At 42.6% G+C, this 26,106-nt stretch overlaps 1 protein-coding gene across 3 annotated transcripts in view; it reads right to left on the bottom strand.

The window, feature by feature from the left end:
* Positions 1-8,494: 8,494 nt before the first annotated feature.
* The window catches only part of ACVR1C (activin A receptor type 1C), a 42,557-nt gene continuing 24,945 nt past the window's right edge, over positions 8,495-26,106 (bottom strand). For all 3 annotated transcript variants that reach the window (XM_082198607.1, XM_082198608.1, XM_082198609.1), the window contains 7 exons: positions 24,593-24,838; positions 21,889-22,119; positions 19,043-19,210; positions 17,642-17,798; positions 16,250-16,374; positions 13,186-13,316; positions 8,495-9,848 (listed from right to left, as the gene is read on the bottom strand). In XM_082198607.1, the coding sequence (XP_082054733.1) occupies positions 9,723-9,848; positions 13,186-13,316; positions 16,250-16,374; positions 17,642-17,798; positions 19,043-19,210; positions 21,889-22,119; positions 24,593-24,838 (1,184 nt within the window). In that variant the 3' untranslated portion in view covers positions 8,495-9,722. The remainder of the gene's footprint in view (positions 9,849-13,185; positions 13,317-16,249; positions 16,375-17,641; positions 17,799-19,042; positions 19,211-21,888; positions 22,120-24,592; positions 24,839-26,106) is intronic.

Below are 26,106 nucleotides of genomic sequence, written 5' to 3' on the forward strand. Positions count from 1 at the left end.
TTGATGGGACTGGGGGGGGGGAGACTGCAAGGAAGAGGGAGAGGAGGGGGAAGTTCCATTGCAGAAGCAAACGTTTGCTGCACAAGGAGGTGGAAGCATTGGAGAGGATCCATTGGTGTAATCAACTGCTTCTATGAAATCTGTAGCATTTATTGAGAACCACTGATTTTATTTTATTTTTAAAGTAAATATGACTTGCGTATTTGTGAACTCATAGTGTACACCAGCTGCTGAATTTGATTTTTCTAGTTTGGAAATAGCAGCAGCAGCAGCAAAGGGGTTTACTAGTGCAAATAATTTCCCATTTAAAACAGTCAATGTAAAATTAATGGCTTCTGTCTAAAGATTCCACATTGCAATTATGTTTCCCTTGTGCAAGCATGCAATGGGGAAGTGCTGGCCTTTTACAGTCCCTGGTGCCTCTCAGTCAGTCTGAAAGGCCAAAAATTAAAGTTTTGTTTTATTAACCAGTTTGGGGCACTTTTAATTGCTGGGGTAGAGAGTTAAAGGCATGTTTGGATATTTTGGAAGGTGTTTTGGCTCTGGTATGGAAATATGTTAAGGAATGACAAAGACTCAAAGAGTTCTGACTTGTCTTTGTTCAATAGCCACTTGCAACACAATTCAGTACCTCAAAAAGGCACTAAACTGAAGTGTGGGAATATGCATGTTTATTTAAATTAGTTAAGCAATTCAGCAAATGATTGTTTAATTGGTTGATAAAGTATAAATTATTCCTTCAGTGACCCACCTTACAGGGTATAAATCCATAAATATTTTTGAAGGTGAGGTCCTAAAGGGTAAAAGTCACAGTTGTATTAATCTAAAGACATGCATCAAACAGAAAGCATGATCTAGTTTTCTATCTCATAAGTTGGCTCTTGAAACTGCACTCTGACTCAGAAGTTAATACCTATATGAGTAATCGTTAAAGTGCATTCTCTTAATTTTTCTTGCATGCCACTCAATGATGTGATAGTAATTTGTTAACTGCTCTTACATCTACTTTCCCAATCTTGTTTGCAGATTTTAGTAACAAAGTTATTCCTTGCCTTAGTTCCCTTTCTAATGGAATTGTAACACAACTACCTCTCATGAGGAAACAGGTGTGTGTGTGTGTGTGTGTGTGTGTGTGTGTGTGTGTGTGTTTTAAAGCACTTTGCATAACAAAAGCTCAGCGCTTTTTAAGTGCCATGATATGCCAGGTATGTCAACACAGATAGTACGATTGCTATTTTTTTAAAAAAAAACCAGAAATGTTAAATAATGGCCACTTCACAACATCAACTCTTGCCAAATATCATAGGTAAACCTCAAGGTCACACTTCTGCTCAGGCCTGTTCTTGACACTGTGTCTTATTTACACCTTTAGAGGGTGGAAAGTTAGGCAGTTGCACTGTTCACACTTTTAAGTGACATTCTGAACAGTCTTCACTTCTCTCTGTTGTAGGAAGCTCAGGGTGGGGTGGCGCCATTTTGCCTTCACCACAACAGTGTGGTGGACCATAAATGGAGCCGAGAAGGACCAACTGCCATTGGTTCTCCTTCAGACTTGTCTCCTGCGGATAAAATGACATAACCCAGGGCTACCCAGTATTCTGCGCCCTCCCCAGTGTGGTAAACTGCAACTCCTGCCATCTCTAAGCAACCTGGCCCAATGACCAAGGATGATGGGAGTTGCAGTTGACAACATCTGGGGGCACCCTGTTGGGTACCCCCGGCAGACCACGCTCTGAGCTTCTTAAAATGGAGATAAGAAATGGAAGAAGCAGCATTGAGAGTGTTAACATCATCATGAGTATTTCCCATTTCTAATTCAGGGATGACGCAGTTGTGGCCCTCCAGATATTGGACTACAACTCCTATCAGACAGCGATTAGGGGTAATGGGAGCTGTAGTTCAACAGCATTTGGAAAGCCACAGGATCTTCAACCCTGTTCTAGCTGAAGGTGCCAAATATCCTCTTCTCTTTTTTCTAGCTGTGAAACTCTTTCCTGCTTCTGTGAAACAAATAAAGCAAGGGTGACCCTGCAATATATCAGTTCTACTAAGCAGGAGGCTACAATATCATTTAAGTGTCTTTACATTAAGCACCTTTAATTAGCTTTCTGATTGGGCACGCATTGTGGTTTGTTCTCTTCGGCTTTTGAAAACAAACCTTGTTTCTCAATAATCTGTGCAACTGTTACTCAATGTGTACCTCTCTTCCTACTGAAGCCTGCAGAGAAGCCACAATAAACTTGCAACACAGACGTAACATCATGCACCAGAATGACTCCGCTGAGTCGATGACTTAGTGACTCAGCAAGGAAAGTTCACTGCAGGACAAATGGGTAGGAACCATAAAGAAGTATAGCGGGAATGGATCTGTGGCACTCGCAGCCAGGGGGAGTGGGGAATGGATAATCACAACCCTAGGGAGCCGCCGTTTGTCCACAGACAGCTTTTCAGGTCATGTGGCCAGCATGACTAAACCGCTTCTGACAGTGTTGGACTAGGATAGGCATGGCCAAACTTGGCCCTCCAGATGTTTTGTGACTACAGTTCCCATCATCCCTGACCACTGGTCCTGTTAGCTAGGGGTAATAGGAGTTGTAGTCCCAAAACATTTGGAGGGCCAAGTTTGGCCATGCCTGGACTAGGACATGAGATACCAGGGTTCAGAAACCTTAGCTGTGTGCACTGTGTACCCTCAAAGCACATTGTTTCCCGCAAAGAATTCTGGGGAATGTAGTTCACCTCTCATCGTTACAATTCCCAGCAACCTTTAAGTGGAATACAGTGCCCAGAATTATTTGAGAGGAAAGAGTGTGCTTTGAGTGTGCCGCCACTAAACTAATCTGGGAATATCCATCTGTGCATGAATATGGCACTTTGTTTAATAAAGATTAAAAGCCAGACTCTCCCAAACTGTTAGTCAAACCCTCCTCACAGTAGACCTTCCATTCAACTAATTAAACTAAATGTTTTAAAGAGGTTTCTATTGTTTCTATTGTTTTGTTAGTTGCTACCCTGGGCTACGGCCATACTGATCTCATCTGATCTCGGAAGCTAAGCAGGGTCAGGCCTGGTTAGTACTTGGATGGGAAACCGTCTAGGAATACCGGGTGCCATAGGCTTGAGAGCCAGTGTGGTGTAGTGGTTAAGAGCGGTGGACTCATAATCTGGTGAGCTGGGTTCGCTTCCCCCCTCCTCCACATGCAGCTGCTGGGTGATCTTGGGCCAGTCACACTTCTCTGAAGTCTCTCAGCCCCACTCACCTCACAGTGTTTGTTGTGGGGGAGGAAGGGAAAGGAGAATGTTAGCTGTTTTGAGACTCCTTCGGGTAGTGATAAAGCGGGATATCAAATCCAAACTCCTCTTCTTCTTCAACCAATTAAACAATCATTTGTTGTAGGTCGCACTGCAGTAGTCCAAGTGGGAGATAACTAGAGCAGAAAGGTGTCTATCCCCTGCCCTCTAGTCTGGAGGTGATGTCATCAAGATATTTGTTTCTAAATATCTAGTTACCATGTCCATTTTCTTCAAAGATAGATATTGTATGAGTAAATACCTGAGCTTTATGTTGTGTGCCCCCCGCCCCCATTCACATGAAGGGTGGGATGGGTTTAGATATAAACAATCAATAAATCAGTTCTGAGTTGCACCATAATTGTCCAGCCTTAGGTGGCTGTGCTGGTGGCTGTGCCTTCCCCAACTGTCGACTGTGGCTCCACACCACCTGTGAGGTCAGAAAAGGACATGGCGGGGGCTGAGGGAGAACAGACCCACCCACTTTGACATCACTGGGCAGTGGGCTCTGTGTAAGTCTCCGGTTTGGGCCCTGAAATCTTAGGGTGTGGGGTGCTCCTGACCTGGCAACACTGCTGCTAAGGAACTGCTAGAGAATTTCTCCTCCGTCCCCTGCCTAGAACCAGAGCTGATAATTTCGAAAGTTTCTTTGCACCTTTGCTCTCCTTAAGATTCTTGTATTTGCTTTTCACATTGTCGTTATTTGATACATGGTGGTAAACTAGCTAGCTAGCTAGCTAAATAAAATCACCCCCTGAAATCATTGAACAATGAAAGCAACTATGCATTGTTTTTTTAAAAAATAAAATAAATCTAAAGCATAGAATGTTTCATTCAGAATTACAGTGGTACCTCAGGTTAAGCACTTAATTTGTTCTGGAGGCCCGTATTTAACCTGAAACTGTTCTTAACCTAAAGCACCACTTTAGCTAATGGGGCCTCCTGCTGTTGCTGCGCCGCCGGAGCACAATTTCTGTTCTCATCCTGAAGCAAAGTTCTTAACCTGAAGCACTATTTCTGGGTTACCTAAAGCGAATGTAACCTGAAGCATATGTAACCTGAGGTACCACTGTAACCCAGTATTCAGAGTACACACACTCATAAAAAAACCCTTCAAGATCCAGCAGGTGGCGCACTGCTCTCACCATAAGAAAAGCTGCTGTTTGCTCTCCATGCTAATTTATTATTGGATTTCAGAGAGACAGAGAGAAAGAGTGCGCACAAAGTAGAGCTCTGATGCTATGAGGCTTATCCTGGGACTCTCAGCTTTATTTATTCTCTTCAAAATAAATAGTTTACTCTGCTTAGGAAAGCATCTCAGTATGAATATAAACTGGCGGATGTACGAAACGTTTTAAACAGCTGCAAGTTCTAGTTGACCTTACAGGTGATAAATTGTCTGTTTCAGCCTATACTGTAGTTATGTGACCTGATGGCAAATTTCACTTTGTAATCATGTGTCTCTAATGCAGTTTGTAAAGGCTGCTGTTGAAGTGGTGCAAATGTGCTTTAATATTTATGGTGCGGATGTGACCTTGGTTCTGCCTATCTTGGGAGAAGGAAGCTGTGTGAAGAAGATGGAGCATATTGGGCCAGAACACATGGAAAGGAGAGAGAGAGAGACCCGTTCGTTTCTTACCCCACTCCCCCTAATTAATGGGTGATAGAAGGGGGAGGCAGTAGTTAAAATAAAGAAGCGTCCACCTTCTCAGCCACAACAAAGGTTTCTATCCTCACCTGCATGACAGGCAGATAACACACTGCAGAGTGCCATCTCTAGGCACTAACACATCACCATCAAGACCTTTCTCCTAAATGTTTAGGCATTCATTGAAATCTCCACCCATTGATTCTAACACCGTCCCCCTGGAACAACAGAGAGGAAGTCCACTCCATTCTTCTGTGTTGACAGCTCTCGGTGGTGGCTGGTGGCTAGTGGGGCAGAAAGCTAGTAGACCAACAGTAGGCAGAGCCAATGAAGGCAGGCAGGTAGGGAAAGGGCTCCAACTGAAGGCAGGCTGTGGTTGAGGAGCAGTGTCCCATTTGTCTTAATGGACCAGCCTCCGCTGACAGTTCTTCAGATAGTTGTCTCCTCCTTAACCTTGTCTTCCCCACCCCAGGCTAAATATATTTAGCTCTTTCAACTTTTCCTCTGAGGATGTGGTTCCTTCCTTCCTTCCTTCCTTCCTTCCTTCTTTTCTTCTTTTGTATTTTCCAAAACAGGAACACAAACCATAGTTAAGCTCCCCATTCCTCTGTCCCACTTAGAACTTCGTACCATTTATTTATTTATTTATTTACAGCTATTAGCCCATAAAATATATACAAGCCTTTACAAACTGCATTAGAGACACATGATTACAAAGTGAAATTTACCATCAGGTCACATAACTACAGTATAGGCTGAAACAGACAATTTATCACCTGTAAGGTCAACTAGAACTTGCAGCTGTTTAAAACGTTTCGTACATCTGCCAGTTTATATTCATACTTCGTACCAAATACAGCATGTATACATACACCATATGACTTCCCTTCCCCCCTTTTCCTGGTTCCTTTGCTTTTTTACTACTCCAGGGGTCAGGAAACGTTTTCAGCAGGGGGCCGGTCCACTCTCCCTCAGACCTTGTGGGGGGGCTGGACTATATTTTGAAAAAATAAATAAAAATGAAGGAATTCCTATGCCCCACAAATAACCCAGAGATGCAGTTTAAATAAAAGGACACATTCTACTCATGTAAAAACATGCTGATTCTCGGACCGTCCATGGGCCGGATTGAGAAGGCGATTGGGCCGGATCCGGCCCCCGGGCCTTAGTTTGCCTACCCATGTACTGCTCCATGTAATCCACATCTTTTTAATCTTTTTTAGGATCTGGTTTCTAGAGGACTCACCATCCCTTGATCATGCTCCAGTCAGCATCCCTCTTTAAATTTGGTGACCAAATAGACACTGTACTACAGATGCAGCATGACCAGTGCAATATAAGGTAAGAAATTTTACTTCTCCTATTCTTCAAACAATATTCAGAGATTAGGCTTTAAAAAGCACCTAAGATTAGGACTTGGGGTGGGGGGAGGTGTCAGTGTTTTGTTTTTACTAAAAAAATAAAAAAATACCCCAAGGTCGAGTGAGATATATATGACTTTAGGAAGACATAGCAGCAGAACAGAGTATATTTCGTAGGCATCGTGCTTTTATTCTTTAAAAGAGGTTATGCTTCACAGAAACAATGGCAAAGAAGGATTAATATAGTAAAATTGCCACTTTACAAAAATACACTTTCAGAAAAATGTAGGTATTCAAAAATACAACATTCAAAACTCATTATTTACAACCAGAGGCAGCAGCAGTATTGAGCAATAAAAAAAATAAATATTTTACTTCTTACAGTATACACTAAGGTTAGACCAGGTACAAGTTTGAAGACTGACATCATCACTCAGTTCCATAACTATGTTTGAAGCTAGTCTCTTAATGAACATAAAAACATTCCTATTTCTATTTAAAAAAGCACAGCTTTTATGGAAACTTGCAGGTTTGAAACGCTACATATTCCCCACTCTGGAATGGCGCTATGCCCAACCATTAAGCATCTCTGAACTCTAAGAGTTGTGCTTTCTTCTGATATAGGCATCTTACCCAATACATTCAGGATCCTTCAAATTCAATTTATTGCACTTCTGTCACATTCCACCAACAAAAAATAATAATACTCCTTTACTGGCAGAGCCATAAATTTGTGGCGCCTGCTAGCACAGAATATGTGTATTCCTTTCAGAAAGGTTCATACAAAAGAAGATCACACAGCACAGACATATACATAAAGTATTTCAAAACACAAATATGAAGCTTGTGGCAGCATCCAGTTAAATATATTTTTTCCCTGCAAGGCCATTTATTTTTCACATTAGAATTGCACAGTACAGGCAATAGGCATGGGGCTTCAATATAAGATGATTTCAAACTATACCAGTGATTCCTTAAAGAAGGGGGGGGGGTTAAGAAGGAACATTCCTCACATACATATAGGCATTTCTCACTCAACTTGCAGCAACAGAAGGGTTACTGCTAATTTTACAAAGTTAAGCAAATGGCAGGACAGCAAATAAGAGGGCGATAGGTTGATCCATAAAATGAATTTTAAGGATAGGCTCTGTGACTCACAGTGCCAAATACATGAATTAAGAACCAGTTCACACATGCAGTATTTTATCATTGGTTGACTACAACATCAAAGCGATGACTTAAGCCACCCTGCATGGCTTCCAACATATACAAAACCATAATAAAACATACAGAGCTGCCTTCATATGTCTTCTAATGGTTGTATAGTTACTTCTCTCCTTCCCATCTAATGGTAGGGCATTCCACAGGTGGGTGCCACTGCTGAGAAGGCCCTCTGCCTGGTTCCCTGTAACTTCACTTCTTGCAGTGAGGGAACCGCCAGAAGGCCCTCAGAGCTGGACCTCACTGTCCAGCCTGAACAACAGACATCTAAAGACATAGCTCTTCTTTAAATATATGTATTTAATAGTCTCATCACCCTCCCAGATTCAAAATTTCATGGAAAATTAACTTTGAAAATATATACCCAAATTTTCATTATCTAATACCCATTGTTTTCTGACATCCTCCCTTCCATTAAGAATCACAGACATATTCTACAGCCTCATTCTAATTTTTGGCACCAAAAAGTACACAATCCAAGCTTATCCCAACAGCAGTGGTCCTTGGCTAAGATTCTGGAATATGAAACTGGACAAATGTAACAAAATGCCATTTCTAACATTTAACTATAAATTTGCATTTGAAGCATTAAATAAATGGCCACTTTTAAGGCAACATATAATGAGAACTTTAAGTTTCACAGTATATATGTTCGATTGAACGCCTCTCTTATTTGGTTAATAAAAGACCAAACAAGAAACAAATTCTATACACATTGCACCAACTAGTTTACAAAATTCTGTGGGAAATGCTTCAATGAACTTGGTCCAAGATTCTCTCTTGTTTGAAGGGTAACAGCACACGGTTTAGAACATAGAAAGTGGCCTTGTATCAGGTTGGATCATTGGTCCACAAAGCTAAATATAATCCACACCAACTGACAGCCGCTTTCTATAGTCTTGGGACCAAACTACAGCTGTGCCTTCTACTGAAGGGTTTTTGATACAGATTTCCAGTGTGAAATGGAGGGGGCAAACATCCTTCCTATGGTTCCAATCTAGATTGGGTCCCCTGCTGCTGCAATTTGCAATAGGGGGAAAATTCTTATTGAAGAAAACGAGTTATTCCCCACCAATCAAAACTGCAGGAATGGGTGGAAGCAATCCAAATTGTTACCACAGCAAGGAGTTAAGGGTTTAAATCCCCTTCCCCTTCTCTCTGCTTTACTAATTTCTGTAAAACCACCACCACAACTTAAATGCACAGCTCTATAGCCAACACAACAGGTTGTGTGGCTTGGTTGTAGCTGGAGATGCTAGAGAAATATGCTTCCCTTCGCAAACATTTTCTACAGTCACACAATGCTCATAATGTACCTTAGCTTAGAACAGATATACTTAGCACATTTCGGTTTTCAGGAATCCCTACCCAACATAGTAGCAATCCACTGGAGAGACATTTGTCATGCCCTGGATGGAGAGGGGGCTCACTGCTGCTCAAGGAACCTGCAGCAAGCCAGGAGGAACTTGAGAAGCTCAGTATCCCTGCAAGTGGGCATTAATGCTCCAGATCCCATGGAGATTTTCAAAGACATGCCTCTCTGGCCTGTAGTCACACTTGAAATCCCATGAGGAAGAAAGCTCTAGGTCTATGTCATGTGAGGTCTTGTGGCTTAAGTCGCAGTTCTTTAGATGACCTGGAAAGCTATTCATCTTGTGAGATTTACTGAAGGGAGGGGGGAAAGTGTGGCTTGAGCAGACAATATATCTTAGCACAGAATAAATACGCAGAATATTACATTCAGGATTCGCTTTGAATGCAAACCTTAAATGCTCTAGTTTCTTCAGTTACTTTGCATACCATCTGCACAGACTACAAAAGTCCTAGGTGTGGTTGCATCCTGACCTTCTCCATGTTCTCTCAGTTGTGTCTTAGATGCATAAGGGCTTGCATGGCAGGCGCAGGGAGAGTGACGTCACACAGTGGAACATTGACCAGATCCCATTTTCCAGAAAAGAGAGGGTGGAGGGTAACTTTTCATTAACCAGGCAAGGCAGTCTGTGGACATCATGAACCAGCTGGAAATTAACCTTTGAGCATACCAATGAAGTTAATTTCCAGTACTCTACTTTGGGCTCTTAAATACTGTGCTCCGCATCATGTGAGGTAGAGAGAGAAAGAAAGAAAAAATCAAAACAAATGCAAAACAAACAAACCAACAAAATTTCCTCCCCTTTCCTCTTCTGTGGGGGTGTGCAAATCTAAGCTTTGGAATCTTCTTGTACGTAGAGCTGAGAAATGGTCTTCTTAATGCGAAGCGCTGTCAGTCGAGCTGCCCCATTGGCGTACCAGCACTCACGCATGATCCGGCCCATTACTCTGAGTGCCTTGAGAAAAGAGCAAAAGCAGAGTAAGACGCGCACATCCATGGTTGTCGCAGTGCTTCAGCATGAAAATTGCCAACAGGAACAAGATGGATTCAGAATGTGCATATATATATATATATATATATATATATATATATATATATATATATTGTTGAGGGGTGTGGTGTATAGCCTCCAACGTTCTGGGCAGAGAGGAAGTTCCTAGATTAGTGTGCCTTTTCTTCTTTTGTTCCTTAATTACTTGAGGGATATCTTGGGTGATTTCATGAGTGATATTCTGAATACCACTGGGTGGGTCATTAAGTGTAGATTAGTTGCTAAAGCTTTCGTGTCTTGACCTCTTGAGCTTGTGAAGAGTTTTTCTGAGAAGATGGCTGTGCTGCATTTAGTTGTGCTCTGGCTTGGCTTCGTGTATAGGGGCGAGCTGTGGTTTTGTGCCTTGTGCCAGCCAGATCTGTGTAGGGATTGCAGGGGGGTGCAGCATCCGGAGGTGCCACTATAGTTTGGCTACTGGATGGAGTCTGTAATATGTCTGTGGAGAGGGTCTGGGTTTGGGTCTGGTGTGGTTGATTGGTGACGGCGTTCTGTGTGCCTCTGGTTCTGGTGTCGGTTTTTGTGGGGAGGGCTAATTTCCAGATGTCTGGCAGGCGGGACGTGTCGTCACGCTTGTTCATGTTGTGAGGGTGTTTCTCTATCTCGATGGCTTCCATGATTATTCTCTTGTGGTGATGTTCCATGTTAAAGAGCAATTTGGAATCTGCAAAATTAATTTCGTGTCCTGTTTCTTTCATGTGTTGGAAAAGAGAGGAAGTTTTTTCTTCTTTTTTGACGGCATTCTTGTGTTCTGCGATACGTGCATTTATTCGTCTGTTTGTTTGTCCAATGTACGTGGCTGGGCAGACTTTGCAGGGTATTTCATAGACCCCTTGGTTTTCCAGCTGGATTTTGTCTTTTGGATTTCTGAGGATATTGGCTATTTTTTGGTTGGTGCAGAAGGCTGTTTTGATATTGTGTTTATGGAGGATTTTGCTGATTTTGTCTGTAGTGCCCTTGATATAAGGAAGGAGGGCCATGCCATTGTTTTCTTCTGTGTCTTGGTTTTTGGGGGGTGTTTCTTTTTGGATTAGCTTCGTAACCCTGTTTTTCTGGTATCCATTGGCGATTAACACATTTGAGAGATTCTGTAACTCAGTTGTCAAGTGGTCTTTGTCAGCCAGGCGTTTGGTTCTGGAGATGAGAGTCTTGGCTACGGAGTTTATTTGTGCAGGGTGGTGGTGTGATTGTGCATGTAAGTAGCGGTTGGTGTGTGTTTTTTTCCGGTAGATAGTGTGTCCTAGGGAGCCATCAGGTTTTTTGTAGATTAGGACGTCAAGAAAGGGGAGTTGGTTGTTGTCTTCTATTTCCATAGTGAATTGTATTTTGGGGTGTAGGCTGTTGAGATGTGTGAGGAAGCTATCTAGTTTTTCTTTCCCGTGTGGCCAAATTACACAGATCTGGCTGGCACAAGGCACAAAACCACAGCTCGCCCCTATACACGAAGCCAAGCCAGAGCACAACTAAATGCAGCACAGCCATCTTCTCAGAAAAACTCTTCACAAGCTCAAGAGGTCAAGACACGAAAGCTTTAGCAACTAATCTACACTTAATGACCCACCCAGTGGTATTCAGAATATCACTCATGAAATCACCCAAGATATCCCTCAAGTAATTAAGGAACAAAAGAAGAAAAGGCACACTAATCTAGGAACTTCCTCTCTGCCCAGAACGTTGGAGGCTATACACCACACCCCTCAACAGTATTTATAGGAACTCAAACACCAGATTCTGCTCTGTTCCAGTAACAAGAAGCCGAAAGCACCAGCCTGAAGATGACGAGTGAGACCTCGTCGAAACGTCGCACAGACACCCCGACTCTTACACGGGAAGACACCCGAAGACACCAAAACCTGCATTCCTGTACCCGTGAAAATCTACGAAAGCATATATATATATATATATATATATATATATATATATATATATATATATATATATATAAAAATACACACACGTTACTGTATTTGAACTTGGAACATTTCTGCTCACGCAACAAGACTGTGCTGCCTCCCCCCACCCACAGGTCCCTGCACCCCTGCCCCTGAAAAAGGGCTTCTGAGGAGCTGGGAGACCCTATAGGAACACCATGGCAGGGCAAAGAGGGCTGCAAGCAGGAAAGGGGAAAATCAATGGAAATTTGGGGAGGGGGCTTGCAAAGGAACTTCTGCTCATGCAAATACACTTTAATTGGGGTGGCAAGTTCTATAGGGAGTATATCCACAATCGCTACTGATTTATCACCAGAAATATGCTCTGATGTACTCTTTTCTGCTGTGCATGTGTTGATATAATTCCTCAAGTTTACTGTCAGTAGTTAACTGTCTTTTAGATCATCACCAAGGCTCAAGGTCTGTCTGGAAGCCATGCTTTTGGCGAAAGACTGAAATTCTTTTGAGCAGTAAGCCCCTGTGTGCTTAGTGCAATTAACTTCTTAGTATATAGGATTTTGCTGGAAATCCTACATATATTTTTTTATGGGGTGCAGGTATGTGATAGTCACTTGGTCATGAGGACAGGATTTTCGACACCTGATTGAGGCACTACATTTAATACTCTTTTATCCCGGAGTTAAGCCTGTGCTGGGGAGCCAAGAGCTGCATTCTGTAGGCAAAGAGTGGTTGGGGGGGTCACCTGATGAGCTGCATATAAATATTATTGTTATTGTTATTATCATCAGACTGGGTTGCCCCAGCCACTCTGGGTGGCTCCCAGCAAAATATTAAGAACAGAATCAAACATTAAAAACTTCCCTATACAGGGCTGCCTTCAGGTGTCTTCTGAAAGTGAAATAGTTGTTTATTTCCTGGACATCTGATGGGAGGGTGGCACTACCAAGAAGGCCCTCTGCCTGGTTCCCTATTGGGCAAAAAGTGGGTGGGACCAAAGGAAAGGTGGCTGCAAAACCATTTTTCTCTCTTCTTCACACATACTCTCTTAAACCCACCCACCCACCGACACTCAAACTTTTCCCAATCCTTCCATCATCCATGCATTCTCTCTCTCTAGGTTTGGAGGGCTGCATCGAAGGAAAGTCGCATGATGTCCCCCTGTGGATTAAACTCTGGCATTTGAAAGGCCTCTAGGGGTGAACTGCGCCTCACACTGAGCCCATTTACTTAACCAGACAGGTATATGCAAGCATTTTGGGGGGTAAGTTTTCATATTTTAGTTCAGTTAAAAACATGCACTTTTAAGTTACACAGTAAAAGTTGCAGTTCAAAGAAACAAGAGAAAATGTTACCTCACAGCTTTGCCACTGATTTGGGATATTTGGTCTATGTTTTTGCTCGCAGACTACTTTTCTCATATCTTCTATTGAAGGATCAGAAGGCACAGTATCATAGTAAGGTAACTGGTACTCCTCGACAATTCCTAGAAGAGGAATGTGGTAAAAATATAAATTTACTAGGGGACTTTCAGTTGTTATGGGAGCAAAACATGGACAGATGTAGTACAGAAACGGCTTCCTGGCACACCTGGGCAAATATCCATTGTGTCAGCAAATATGTTCTTGAAAACACTGTGCTTTTTCCAAATGCTTCGGTAAAAAAAGAAATCTGTAAAGCCGTATCCTTGAAGCATTCAGAAACTTATTTTCATTCAGGGCTACATGGGAAAGTCCTTGAAATTGCAGGCAATCATTCCTGTCAAACTAGCTCTGCGGTACCCCCACTTCTTTCTGTCAGCTTGTTAAGGGGCAGGGGAAGACCCAATATGGGCTAATACAACTCTGGCTTGGATCCAAAGAATGAGAGGTAAAAGGAGATGATGCATTTCAGTGGGGAAAATGTAATAACGCAACCTATTATATAATGCAATATGACAACCCCTTATGTTGGAGCCGTAGCCCAGCTCTATGGTTTTACAATCCAGTGGGGATGAGGAAGGGATCCCGAGGGCCATATAGTCCTACCCTTTGCAATGCAGGAATCCTGTCTACAGGATTCAACCCCCAACCCTCCAGTTAATAGCCAGATGCACTGACCCAGAACTCTCAAAGACGAAAGAAAGCATTGCACTTGAGCTAGATGCAAGCCTGTGGTTGTGGAAGAGTTTGGGGGTGTTTGTGTGGAGTTCATTTATGCTGTGCTTTAATTAGTATGGCAATGTGTTTGATGCAGGAAGTCTTGGTCAAGTTGGGTAACCTTAAGTGACAGCTGAGATAGGGGTTGGAGATTGAACTCTCAGTATGCAAAAGGAGGAGAGAGAGCGTGCACATTGTGGTGGAGGGCTGCAAGTTTGGAATTCCACGATAGACGGTATGATGGGCTGGGGCTAGAAGGGGCGGCAGAAGAAGTGTCTATATGTTTGGGTGCTGGCTGGTCCATGTGGGTTGGTGCTGGTGTTCTTGGTTGGCAGCCAGAAGACGAAGACAGCAAAGAGGAAGAGGATCAAGAAAGAAGAAAGGAGACCTGAGAGGAAGACCAAGTGGTTTGATGGCTGAAGATTTGCTGGGGTAGCTGAATCACTTGACAGGGAGAACTTGTCTACAGGGGTGAGAGGAGTTGGGAATGCTGGGCTCTGGCGCCTGGTAGGAGCTCCAGAGGAAGGTCTTCCAAGACAAGACAGCAGAAACAGACCCACACTTCAATAGGTGAGTAGGGGTTAAAACAGAGGCTTCAACAAAAGTCCTCAGTCATAGTGTTGAGGGCTTAATTAATTAACAAGGGCAATTGCCAGAAGCTGTATGGTATTGGTAACAGTAGTGTAAAAGCTGTTGGTATTGAACGTGACAGTAACAAATTAGCAAAGTGAGTAATTTGAAGCTTGCAATCTTAATATTGTCAAATATAGTAACTATATACAACTGGCTTTATCTCTTAGTTACCAGGATTACTGGTAAGTTAAGGGTACAAGCGATATTAAATGGTAGCAGAAGTACAGGTGCAGGAAAACTATTGGGCATGGAAGTTGGTTTTGTTTAAGGAAGGAAATACCCTCTTTCTCACCACAGGGAACCACCGACAGAAGTTTGATTCAGGACAACAATCAATCGTAGATGGCTTCTGGTTTTCACCAATCCTGAAGCAGCAGCTGAATGGCCTACTGGGGTGTCATTTTATTAATTTCTTAAATTGATATACTGTCCTTCAACCAAGGATCACTGTTCTCTTTATAGTTGCATTTTATACATATGATATTTGCAACTCTTCTGTTATTAAAGGTAAAGGGACCCCTGACCATTAGGTCCAGTCGTGGCCGACTCTGGGGTTGCGGCTCTCATCTCACTTTACTGGCTGAGGGAGCCGGCGTACAGCTTCCGAGTCATGTGGCCAGCATGACTAAGCCGCTTCTGGTGAACCAGAGCAGCGCACGGAAACGGCGTTTACCTTCCCGCCGGAGCAGTACCTATTTATCTACTTGCACTTTGACGTGCTTTTGAACTGCTAGGTGGGCAGGAGCAGGGACCGAACAACGGGAGCTCACCCCGTCACGGGGATTCGAACCGCTGACCTTCTGATCGGCAAGTCCTAGGCTCTGTGGTTTAACCCACAGCGCCACCCGCATCCCTTATTACAATGCTACATTTTGTAAGCCACTTACCTGGTGAAAGAAGGTATATTTTCTTAAAATTAAATAAAGTACCAGTTGTGCAATTTCCTATTCTCCAGTCTCCCCACTATTCCTTTCCTCCTCACCGATTATTTCAGTCACTCATAAGCCGCCTTTAAACAGTGTTATTTGTCTAGAAAAAAGAGCTGCCCTTCTTTTTTTATAATGGCAATGGTGCACAACTGAGAGGTGCCAGGAGGGGAAAAAAACCCTGTCTTTAGGTATTATTCATGTGAGGGAGCATCACACTACAGTGGTACCTTGGGTTAAGAACTTAATTCGTTATGGAGGTCCGTTCTTAACCTGAGGTACCACTTTAGCTAATGGGGCCTCCTGCTGCCACCACCTGATTTCTGTTCTCCTCCTGAAGCAAAGTTCTTGACCCGAGGTACTTTTTCTGGGTTAGCAGAGTCTGTAACCTGAAGTGTCTGTAACCCGAGGTACCACTGCATGTCTAGGACACAAAGCAGCCCCATCCCCGCAAGCAAAGCTTCTTCAGATGCCTGCATTTTTACAGCTAGTCACATGTGATGCTACAGCAGCATAGCTCTGCTCCCTAGTCATAGTGCGAGACCCTTCTTCCCATGTGTAACACATACTTCCACAACCCTATTCCTGTGTGTATTGGAAACCGCACTGCGTGCCAAGCAAACAGGATGAAACATGTCCCTGTTTTTATGCTATCTAAGAATAGTTTTAAAACACAATGGCAGGGGTCTGGAGCATTAAAAAAAGAGAGACATAGGTTATACCTCCAACTGAGCATCTTCGGGATATCTCCCAGTACACCAGCCCAAGAGAGTAGATATCTGCACGCTTGAAGGACTCGAAGATACTTATGTTCATCGTGTCATCAAGTATTTCTGGAGCCATGTACCTTTCAAATACAGAGATACCAAAACTCATATTTACCAAAGAGGTAGAAAGGGGTGTGTTTAGTTAACTAGGATTAAAATTAAGGGACAACAAATAAAAATGAAATACAAATGGGGTATTTTTAGAACACTGAACTTGTTTGAGAGAAAGCAGAAGATTCAAGGCATTCTTGTTAGGTCTCCCAATTCCTGGGAGTTGGTCTTTAGCCCTTCTCATGAGATCAACATTTATGTATTATGAAAACATTAAAGAGGGAGGCAGGATCTCAATAACTGATCCTGACCCCTTGGACCTGTGCACATTCAGTAGACCATCAGAACAGTACTGCCTAGTTTGTACATCACACTAAGTCAAACCATGGCTGCCAAAGAGGCCACTTCACTTGTACCTGGCAGTTCTATGGTGGTACTGTGCCGAACTAAGCCATGACTTGACTTAGTGTATTGTCTGAACCTGGGCTCATGCGTTAGCTCTCTCCAAATTAACCATGTGCTACAACTAAGGTTTTTCCTATGATTTACAGCTTATGGTTTGTCCAGGAGATTGTAAACCATGAGTTTGGGTTCAGATAACACAGTAAAGCAAACCTTGAGCTCAAGTCATCTCAAAGCAACTGCAGGAATCCTGGTGTATTTGCTTCTCCCCCTGCCCTCCACAGCACAGGAAATAGTGAGGGCAAACTGCAAGCTGCATTAACCTGCTGTTTAGCACTGCATGAGTTTTTCCTTTCTTTTAACGAAGCAGCTCCAGAGCTGGGCCTGTCAGGAGGGAAGCTCCAACTGGCACACTACAGCTTTTCTTTGAGGGGAACTTGGTGTGGGGGAAAGGGTTAATTCCATCCTACCTGATTGTCCTGTCCCTGCCCTCAGTGGCTGCTATTTTAAAAGAGAGCATGCAATCACACACAGCAGTAACATACACATATTTTGCAATGTGTCATTTGACCGTAATAAAGGCAGATATGCAGTGAGCCTTGAGTACTACAACATTAATTTTTGAAGGATTCTTGGCTACTGGTATCTTGATTCTCATTTGCCTAGTTACACATGTTGCTGCATGTCATGTGGACAAATCTGAGTGAGGGCAAGGAGACCGCGAAACATATTTCACCCCGTTTCACCAGCCCCTTCAAATATCTCTGAAACAAACTGGGGATGGGGAGACATTTCACAGGGGGAAAGGTTTTGGGGTTTTTTTGCCATATGCATGTAGAGTTCCAGCTCAACCCTCTTGAGTGTGAAATATTTATTACAAGCATACTGACTTACCTCTTGGTTCCCACTCTAGAATTCTGAGGTATGTCAATTGTGTTCAACAGAGAGTCATGCTTGACAGCCAGTCCCAGGTCAGCAATGGCACAGGTTTCATTCCTTTTGACTAAAATGTTTTTAGATTTCAGATCTCTGTGGGAAATGGCTGGTTTGCCTGCGAATCACAAAAAATATGCCCACAATGTCTTTACATTACCCACTGATATGTTTAACAGAAACGTTCATTGCATGTATGTAAATGTAAGCCACAAAAATTCAGAAGTAATGTCTTCTGCTCATACGACTTTTTTTCAGCTCTTAACACTCAAAAGTTTATCACCCTATCCTTGACAGCAGGGCTGGGGAAGCTTTTTTCCATTGAAGGGTAATGCCAGCAGCAGGTGGGGCTAGAACAATGCACACAAACTCTCTTTTGCTGTCTTAAGTGTGTGGGGGGGGGGAGTGTGTGAGTAATGATGATCTTAAGATTATTAACCTCTCTCTCTCTCTCTCTCTCTCTCTCTCTCTCACACACACACACACACACACACACACACAGAGCCAGAGTCACCCTACACACCACACACAATTCCCTTTACATGCATGTATCTATCAATACTATGGGATGTGATACATAAGTAGCAGTCAAGTACAACATTCCTTGTTTTCCTGTCCAGGTAACAAAAGGGCAAGTCACGTAGCACTCTCTCTCTCTTTGACTTCCTCCATCGTTGGAGCAGCTTTATAGCTAGAAATGCTCTGTTGGCTGCCAACAGGGAACACTGGGATTATCCCTATATGGGATACATCCACACGTATATACTTTGTAATTAAGTCTGCCTTCAGGGATCCAACTGTGAACTGATGATGTGAGTAAACTAAGCCAAGACTGTGGCATTTTTATTCTATGAAGAGGGATATAAGGGGACATACCAGGAATCTAATAGTAAGAGGCTTAAACAAGTCTGCGACCTGCTATCTGCTGTGTGTTTAAAAGGGGGAATGTAAAACTCTGATAAGTAAAGGAACTTCCATGCAAGTTAGGAAGAATATTAGAAAACAATATATCCTCTCCTGCCTCCCTACAGTTGCTTCACATCCACATACCTCTCCCCACTTCTTCAATGTAAATTAAAATTTTGTGTGGGGGAGAGGGGAGTGGAAGGCAATTCCCACACTAATATTAATATTTAGGCACCCACTCCCTCATTTATATTAAAAGTGTTGGGATTTTTTGTAAACATGTATCTACCAAATGTACTGTGCTCATTTAATACACAAAGATGCCAGAGAAAGGGGCAGAAATAATCACAAGTCAAACAAATCCTGGTTCATTCACTTCTTCAACATCCATCCAAGTCATCTTCTGCCCGAAGTGAGCTTAATGTGAAGGTAACTGCATAAACATGAACACATTACCTTGAGTGCCAACGATCTCCATGTGAAGATGGGCTAAGCCACTCGCTATGGAAAATGTCATCTTGATCATGCCATTGGCTGTTACAGTGTTGTTGTTTAAGTAGTCAAACAAAGAACCTTGGTCATGGTATTCTGAGACAAGCCACAGCTGAGTCCAAGTCCCATTATCTGTGGAGAGACATAACTGCATTTAACAATGAGTAGCTGTAGAGCACAGCAACCCTCAAAGGTGAAAATATTTTCTAAAGGTAGTCGTTTTGCAAGGCCCGTTTATTTTTGCAACGGAATATTTGGCAATGCAGAACATAAGAAGAGCCCTGCCGAATCAGGCCCAAGGCCCATCTAGTCTTGCATCCTGTTCTCACAGTGACCAGTGAGATGCTTACGGGAAGCCCAAATGCAGGACATGAGTACAAGAGCACTCTGATCCCCATAAAGTGGCATTTAGAGAAAGGCCCACGGCCTCCGACAGTGAGGGAGAACAAAGTGAATATGGTAGCCTTCCCCTTCTCCACAAATTTTGTCTCATCCTCTTTTGAAGCCATCTAAGCTGGTGGCCATCACAACTTCTTGTGGGAACAAACTTCATGGTTAACTATGCATTGTGTGAAGAAGGACTTTCTTTGGGCTGCCCTGAACCTCTCAACGTTCTGCTTCATTGGATGATCCCGAATTCTAATATTATGAGACAGGGAGAAAAACGTTCCTCTAATCACTTTCTCCACACCGTGTCTTGTCCCCACATCGCTCTTCCTTAAACAAAGAAGTTGCAAATGTTCTAACCTTTCCTCACAGCAGAATTTCTCCATCCCCCTTTGGTTGCCGTTTTCTGACCCCATTTCAACTCTACAATATCCTTTTTAAGATGAAGCAACCAGAACTGTACACTGTAGGAAAAGTTTAATTCATGCCAGAATGGAATTTCACACTAAAAAGCTGCAATCTCCAACACACTTACTAGGGCATAAGTCCCACTGAAGACAGTGCGGGCTCATCTCCAAGTGAACATGCATAGGACTGTGTTGCAAATCTTATTTTGTAAGCCACATAGCAAGGAAATCACTGGTAAAGATCCACTTGTCATTAGAAGAAGAGGAGGAAGTTTCAAGGCTGGACTCTTGAGCTGCCTGCAGCCCATCTGTCTCCTTTGCTTGAGTCCTCAACAGGACCTGAATTGTCATGAGGAATGTCACCTATACTAACCATCTGTTTAGAAAATAGCTTTAAAAATCTGTTGACCTGCCCTTTTCTATAGGGCATGTGTGTGATGTCTCCTAAGGTGTTCAAGAGAATGAATGCTAGTTCTGCCCCCACCCCAATAGGAAATTACAGCTACAACTAGCTGCATATTCTAGTAAAGTATCTCAGATAGTTGGGTCAGCAGTCATATGATTGCTGGAAAATGTGAGGCAAGCACCAGCATAGGATTAAAATGTATGAAAGAACAGAAATTACAAATGAGCTCCAAGAGTTCAAGTTTGGAAAACGGATAATATAATAATATTGTGCAAGATTAATAACCATAATGCATAGCACCCTTTAGTAATGGGCACTGTCTTGCACCTCAAGTTGCAATTATTCCATACCTGAATCAGATCAGAAAATTACTTCTATACTCATTATCCCCACAAAGGCAAGCATCCTTGTCCTTTGAAATCAATGGGCTTAACAGCATGCTGCATTGTGAAAGCTATAATGATGTATTAAAAAATGCCAAGTACCACAATGAATGGACTTAAAATACGGACAGATAATTGTTTGCTTTGCAATTTAACTTTAAATGTAACCAAAAATAGACTTTCCAACCTTCCTAAATCTCTTTTCCTTGCCCCACTACATATTTTAATGATGGACACTGATATTTCAATACTTTAGTGAGATTGCTTTATTATGTATTTTAATCCTTTTGTATGTTTAATGTATGTATTTTAAAAATGCTGTGTGATTGGTTTCTATATTTTGTAATATTTCGGCATTCAGAGGTATACAAATTAATAAATAATTGTAATTAAACTACTTGTCCCTCCCACCCTCTGCCAAAATCTGGAATGGTACCCTTGTCTTCACACCTGTTTTCTAATTAAGTGGGTTGGTATAAACCATTTAAAATGTTCCCAGCAGAATGCAGAACTACAGTTCTGTGGAAACCAAAGCAATCAAGTCTTGATTCCCATGCTCTTGCATTTAATTTAAATTATATATTTCTATAATTGTTTGGCATCCAATATTAGTGTATCATGCCAGTGTGCTGTAGTGATCAGAGTGTTGGACTGAGAGCGTGGAGAGACAGATTCAAATCCCTGCTCACCCTCTCTCAGACCGACCGACCTCACAGGGCTATTGTGAAGATCAAAGGGGAACATACGGGATATGCTGCCTTGAGCCCCTTAGAGGAAAGGCAGGATATAAATGTAATAAATAAATAACAAGGAATACCATAAAGACATTAAATTAAAAATCAAACACTCACTCACTGTTAAACACACTGATGAGACACACTAACAGCACCCCAGTGACAAGCAATACTAATAACAGCACCAAGGGCACTGCTAAAAGCCACCACCCGTGAGAATTAGTGGGGTAGGAACTAAATACAGCACACAGATACAGGGAAAGCCTTTTCTCTTTATAACTACTGAACCTCCATTGGTGAGGGAATCCTGGAAAGTGCCTACAATGAAAATCTCAGGGGTGGGGAGGCTTGTACTGGAGTATAAGCAGAGTGGGACTACGCTTGGCATCACATCATCCAAATCATAACAAACCAGGCTTTCTTAAAGAATATAACAACGCAGGGCTAATCTAGCACAGGGCAAACATTGTGAAATGGTGTGGAAGTACTATACCCTTGTTATCGGCAGCAATAAAACCCAAGATATTTTCATGCCTCAGCATAATGGTCTGGTAGATTTCCGCTTCACGAAACCAAGACCTTTCGTCTCTCGAGGAAAAGATCTTCACAGCCACGTCCTCTCCGCACCATTTTCCACGCCAGACTTCGCCGAATCGACCCTTTCCTACTATTTCCTGAAGGACTATTGTTCTTGCAATTGTTCTTTGGACAAGCAGAGGCAAGCCTAACAAAAGAAATACAAGCATTAAAACGTTTTCTTAACCCTCTCTCCAATAATTACCACTGATCTACAACACGTGCAATATATACGCAGAGGCAATCTCCAGTTTGTGAAATCCACATCTTCTTGTAATCAGTGGCAAAACTCCCATTGTTTTTGGTACAGCTGGATTGCTCTTTGGTTGCAATCTATCTATCTATCTATCCATCTAATAGCAAACCCAGATGGCAAGTGCCAACAGAATTGGATAAAAAATGGGCTTTCTGGTACTGAGGAATGCTTGTTGTGGCTATCACACAGCAACAGTGTGTGTGTGTGTGCGCGCGCGTGCGTGCGTGCGTGTAAAAATCAATGGGATCTTCTCAGTCAGGACCAGCAGGTCATAGCTGATATCTCATGGTAAGCATAAGGTTATCAGTTGTGGCTGTCTCTAATTTTGTGTTATGCCACGTTCCCTGTGGCAACCATTTTGTGTTATGCCATGCTTTCCTCATAGCAGCTATTTTGTGACTGGTGTCCCCAGCACTCTCTCAAAATTTGAAATATGCCACTGGTCCGAAAAGGTAGAGGACCCCTGCTTTACAGTATGTCATTTTCAAGTGGCATTTCCTGTTTCTACCCAAGGGCAACAGGACCAACTAGCAGCCCACCAGGCATAGTCTCACCTCAGAAGCAAACTTGATCTGGCCCTCCTGAGAGTGACTCACTAGAAAAGGAGAATGAATTACCAACAGCAGATTTAACCCTTGATTATTAGATAACTTGGGGGATAATGTCACAACCTTACAGATGGAAAATGAAAGTAGTCCCTGAGAATGACAACGGCGCTCTTCAAAGATATCAAATAACAATGACATGAGTACCATCACTTCTGTTTTGTGAACAATTGATAAATCAGCCCTGTCTAAGGCCAAGACTTCAGGACACTCTGCTTGGAAGAAATTAGATTGCAGCCCCAGTGTCTTCACTTCACATAAGGCATGGTGTTAAGCAAGAAGATTAATCTAAATCTACACTTATTTCAAAACAGTTTTAAAGTTTCTGGCTCAGGAAACACCCAGGAATTGTCAGCATAGGCCTGACCTTTGAAGCCAAAACATTTGTCTTTTGCAGACATACAAAGAATAGTCTGGAAATGCTGCAGAGACTTCAGCTACTGCAGCTTGACAAGTCTTCAACCTCTTCCTCATTTGGCTTGCGGTCAGATATTGCTCAGAATATCAAAGATGGTACTTTTCCCTGGCAAACTTTAGCTCTCAGTGGAGAAACACACAGAATATGCAGAAGTAAATAATATCTCTCAGAGTGGTGAATGGCACTTTTTAGCGGGAAGAAACTCCAATGAAAATCCTCATCATTACATATTTTTACATGGCTGTTTATTTGTGTATATTTTAAAATTTTATATATGGATGTTTTATGATGGCCTGTATTTGTAATGCGGTGGTGCTGTGAGTTAAACCACAGAGCCTAGGGCTTGCCGATCAGAAGGTTGGCAGTTCGAATCCCCACAATGGGGTGAGCTCCCGTTGCTCAGTTCCTGCTTCTGCCAACCTAGCAGTTCGAAAGCACGTCAAAGTGCAAGTAGATAAATACCTCCAGCGGGAAGGTAAACGTGTTTCCGTGCGCTGCTCTGTTTCGCCAGAAGCGGCTTAGTCATGCTGGCCACATGACTCAGAAGCTGTACACCAGCTCCCTTGGCCAATAAAGCGAGATGAATGCTGCAACCCCAGAGTCGGTAACGACTAGACCTAATGGTCAGGGCTCCCTTTACCTTTACCTATTTGTAATGCCTAATAAAGGTTTGGCAAAGTAAGTAAGCAAGCAAGCTAAAGTCAGATGAACATTTCTAAAGCCATCATCACCTTTGAGGGAACTCTTACCTGGAACTTCAGAAGTTTTATCATGCAGGGGGGGGGCACATAATTTTTCCACATAGTACACCAATTCTAAGCAGCAGCCTTACTAACTGCTTTTCAGGGTGTTTTTCCCCCATGTTACTTATTTGAATATTCACACATGTGTTGGGAAAGATTAACATTCTCCAGATGGTTTCATGTGCATGCATGTCTTTTATGAAACAGACTGCATGAAACACATCTTGAGAAGCAGGCATGCCTCACTCTAACAGAGAAGCTACACAAAACTTCCCCGGTCATTATGCAATATTGATTCTTAATGTTGCTATGGCCTTTGGTTAATACAATAAACTATTTGGTTTGCATTTTTAATGTCTAGCTGCGACACCAGTTCTTTGCATAGCTGTAGACACAATGCAGCTGCGTAACAGACACCAGATTAAAAGCAATTTTTCTATTTGCACTTCCAGTTATCAGGAGTATACCTCACCCCCTTCGCTTCCCATTTTCAGGCTCTTCCAGAGAGATTTTTTAGCACTATGCCTCTTGGAATATTACCTTAATCTGCTACACATCATGGGAAATTCCAACAGAATCCACAGCGCACACTCACATACCAGATCCAGAACCTGACGTCGTCATATCATAAATCAGATCTTTGAGAGTCTTCCCTGGGTTCACCAGACTGCATTCCGACAGAGGCTCTTCAATGTTTTGTCTTCTTTTCTTCCTGAATCTGCAGTTGTTGCCTTGATGTGTGCACAGAGTCAGCATTAAAGCTATAGACAAGACACATACTGGTACAGTTATAACCACCGTCAGTTCCACAGGGCCCAGCTTTGATTTTCTTGCAGCATCTGGACCTTAAAAAGACACAAACCAAAATCTGTCAAATCTACTATGCTCTCAAAGAAGCATGTAAATGTACTTTTTTTTTTTATTACTGGAAGTGACAACAAGGATTGACATTATATTGAGAAAGTTGAGAACGTGGCTGTCTTGGTTATCGAACTCCATGGTCACATCCATACCATATGTTTAAAGGGCATGGTTTCCCTGAAAAAACTTGGGAACTGTAGTGTGTTAAAGCAGCTTGGAATTGTAGCTCAGGGGGGGCAAACTACAGTTTGACACGATACGATACAATACAATACGATACAATATGATATCTTTATTATCATTGTCCCATACAGAACAATGAAATTGAAAATCTACGTAAGACATTCAAAAACCCCTAAAAACTCTGAAACCCCATTTTAAAATACAATATACAATAGAGACCCCTTATACTGCTTTTAGAACCAGAATTGCATTTGGGTAGAAACTGTTTCTCAGGCAGCTAGTCCTTCTTCCAGAAGGCAGAAACTGAAAGAGATCATTTCCGGGGTGCATACTATCCTGTGCTATCTCTGCAGCTTTCTAATGGCACCTGACAGCATAGATTTGACCTAAGGTGCGAAGAGTGCACCCAATTATTCTCTCTGCAGTCTTTACAACCCTGGACAGCATTGTGTTTTTTCCCTGGCTGTGCAGTTCCCAAACCACACACACAGTATTCTTTGCAGGGGGAGCCACGATTGTTAAAGGGTTATAAATGCTTGATGTGGATTTGACCCAGGTCATTCCAAAGTCTTCACTCCTCATCAACATCAATTCACCAGTGCTTAGACTTCTCCTAAGCACTTTACAAATAATAAAACAGGTATCTCTTTGTCATGCTTTTCCAAAGTGACTGGAATAATCTGACAAGTCCCAGGAGCCTATGGTGCAACTACACACACACATATACATACACACCCACACCCCACAACCAGTATTATCCCAAGTTCCAGAGGGGTGGTGCTGTTGTGGGGAAGGGCCAGAGCATGTGCTTCTCCCCACACAGCCTGGAGGTTGTCGTTTTATGCCAGAAGCACAGAAAAGGTCCAATGCTTCCACCGCAAGTGAAGAAATGGGGCCTAGAAGATGTGACACAAAATGGGGGGGGGGACAGTTCAAACAAGAGGCAGATGTATAAGAGTCTAGATATGTTCAAAATGGCAACTAATACAAGAGGTCAGTTCTGGTAGTTAATCCTCTGTAAAGTAGGACGCATGTTCACATGGTTAAGTCCTCAAGGAGCCATCCATTC

Source organism: Podarcis vaucheri (assembly GCF_965113315.1).
Source record: "Podarcis vaucheri genome assembly, chromosome: 1".
NCBI lineage: Eukaryota > Metazoa > Chordata > Lepidosauria > Squamata > Lacertidae > Podarcis > Podarcis vaucheri.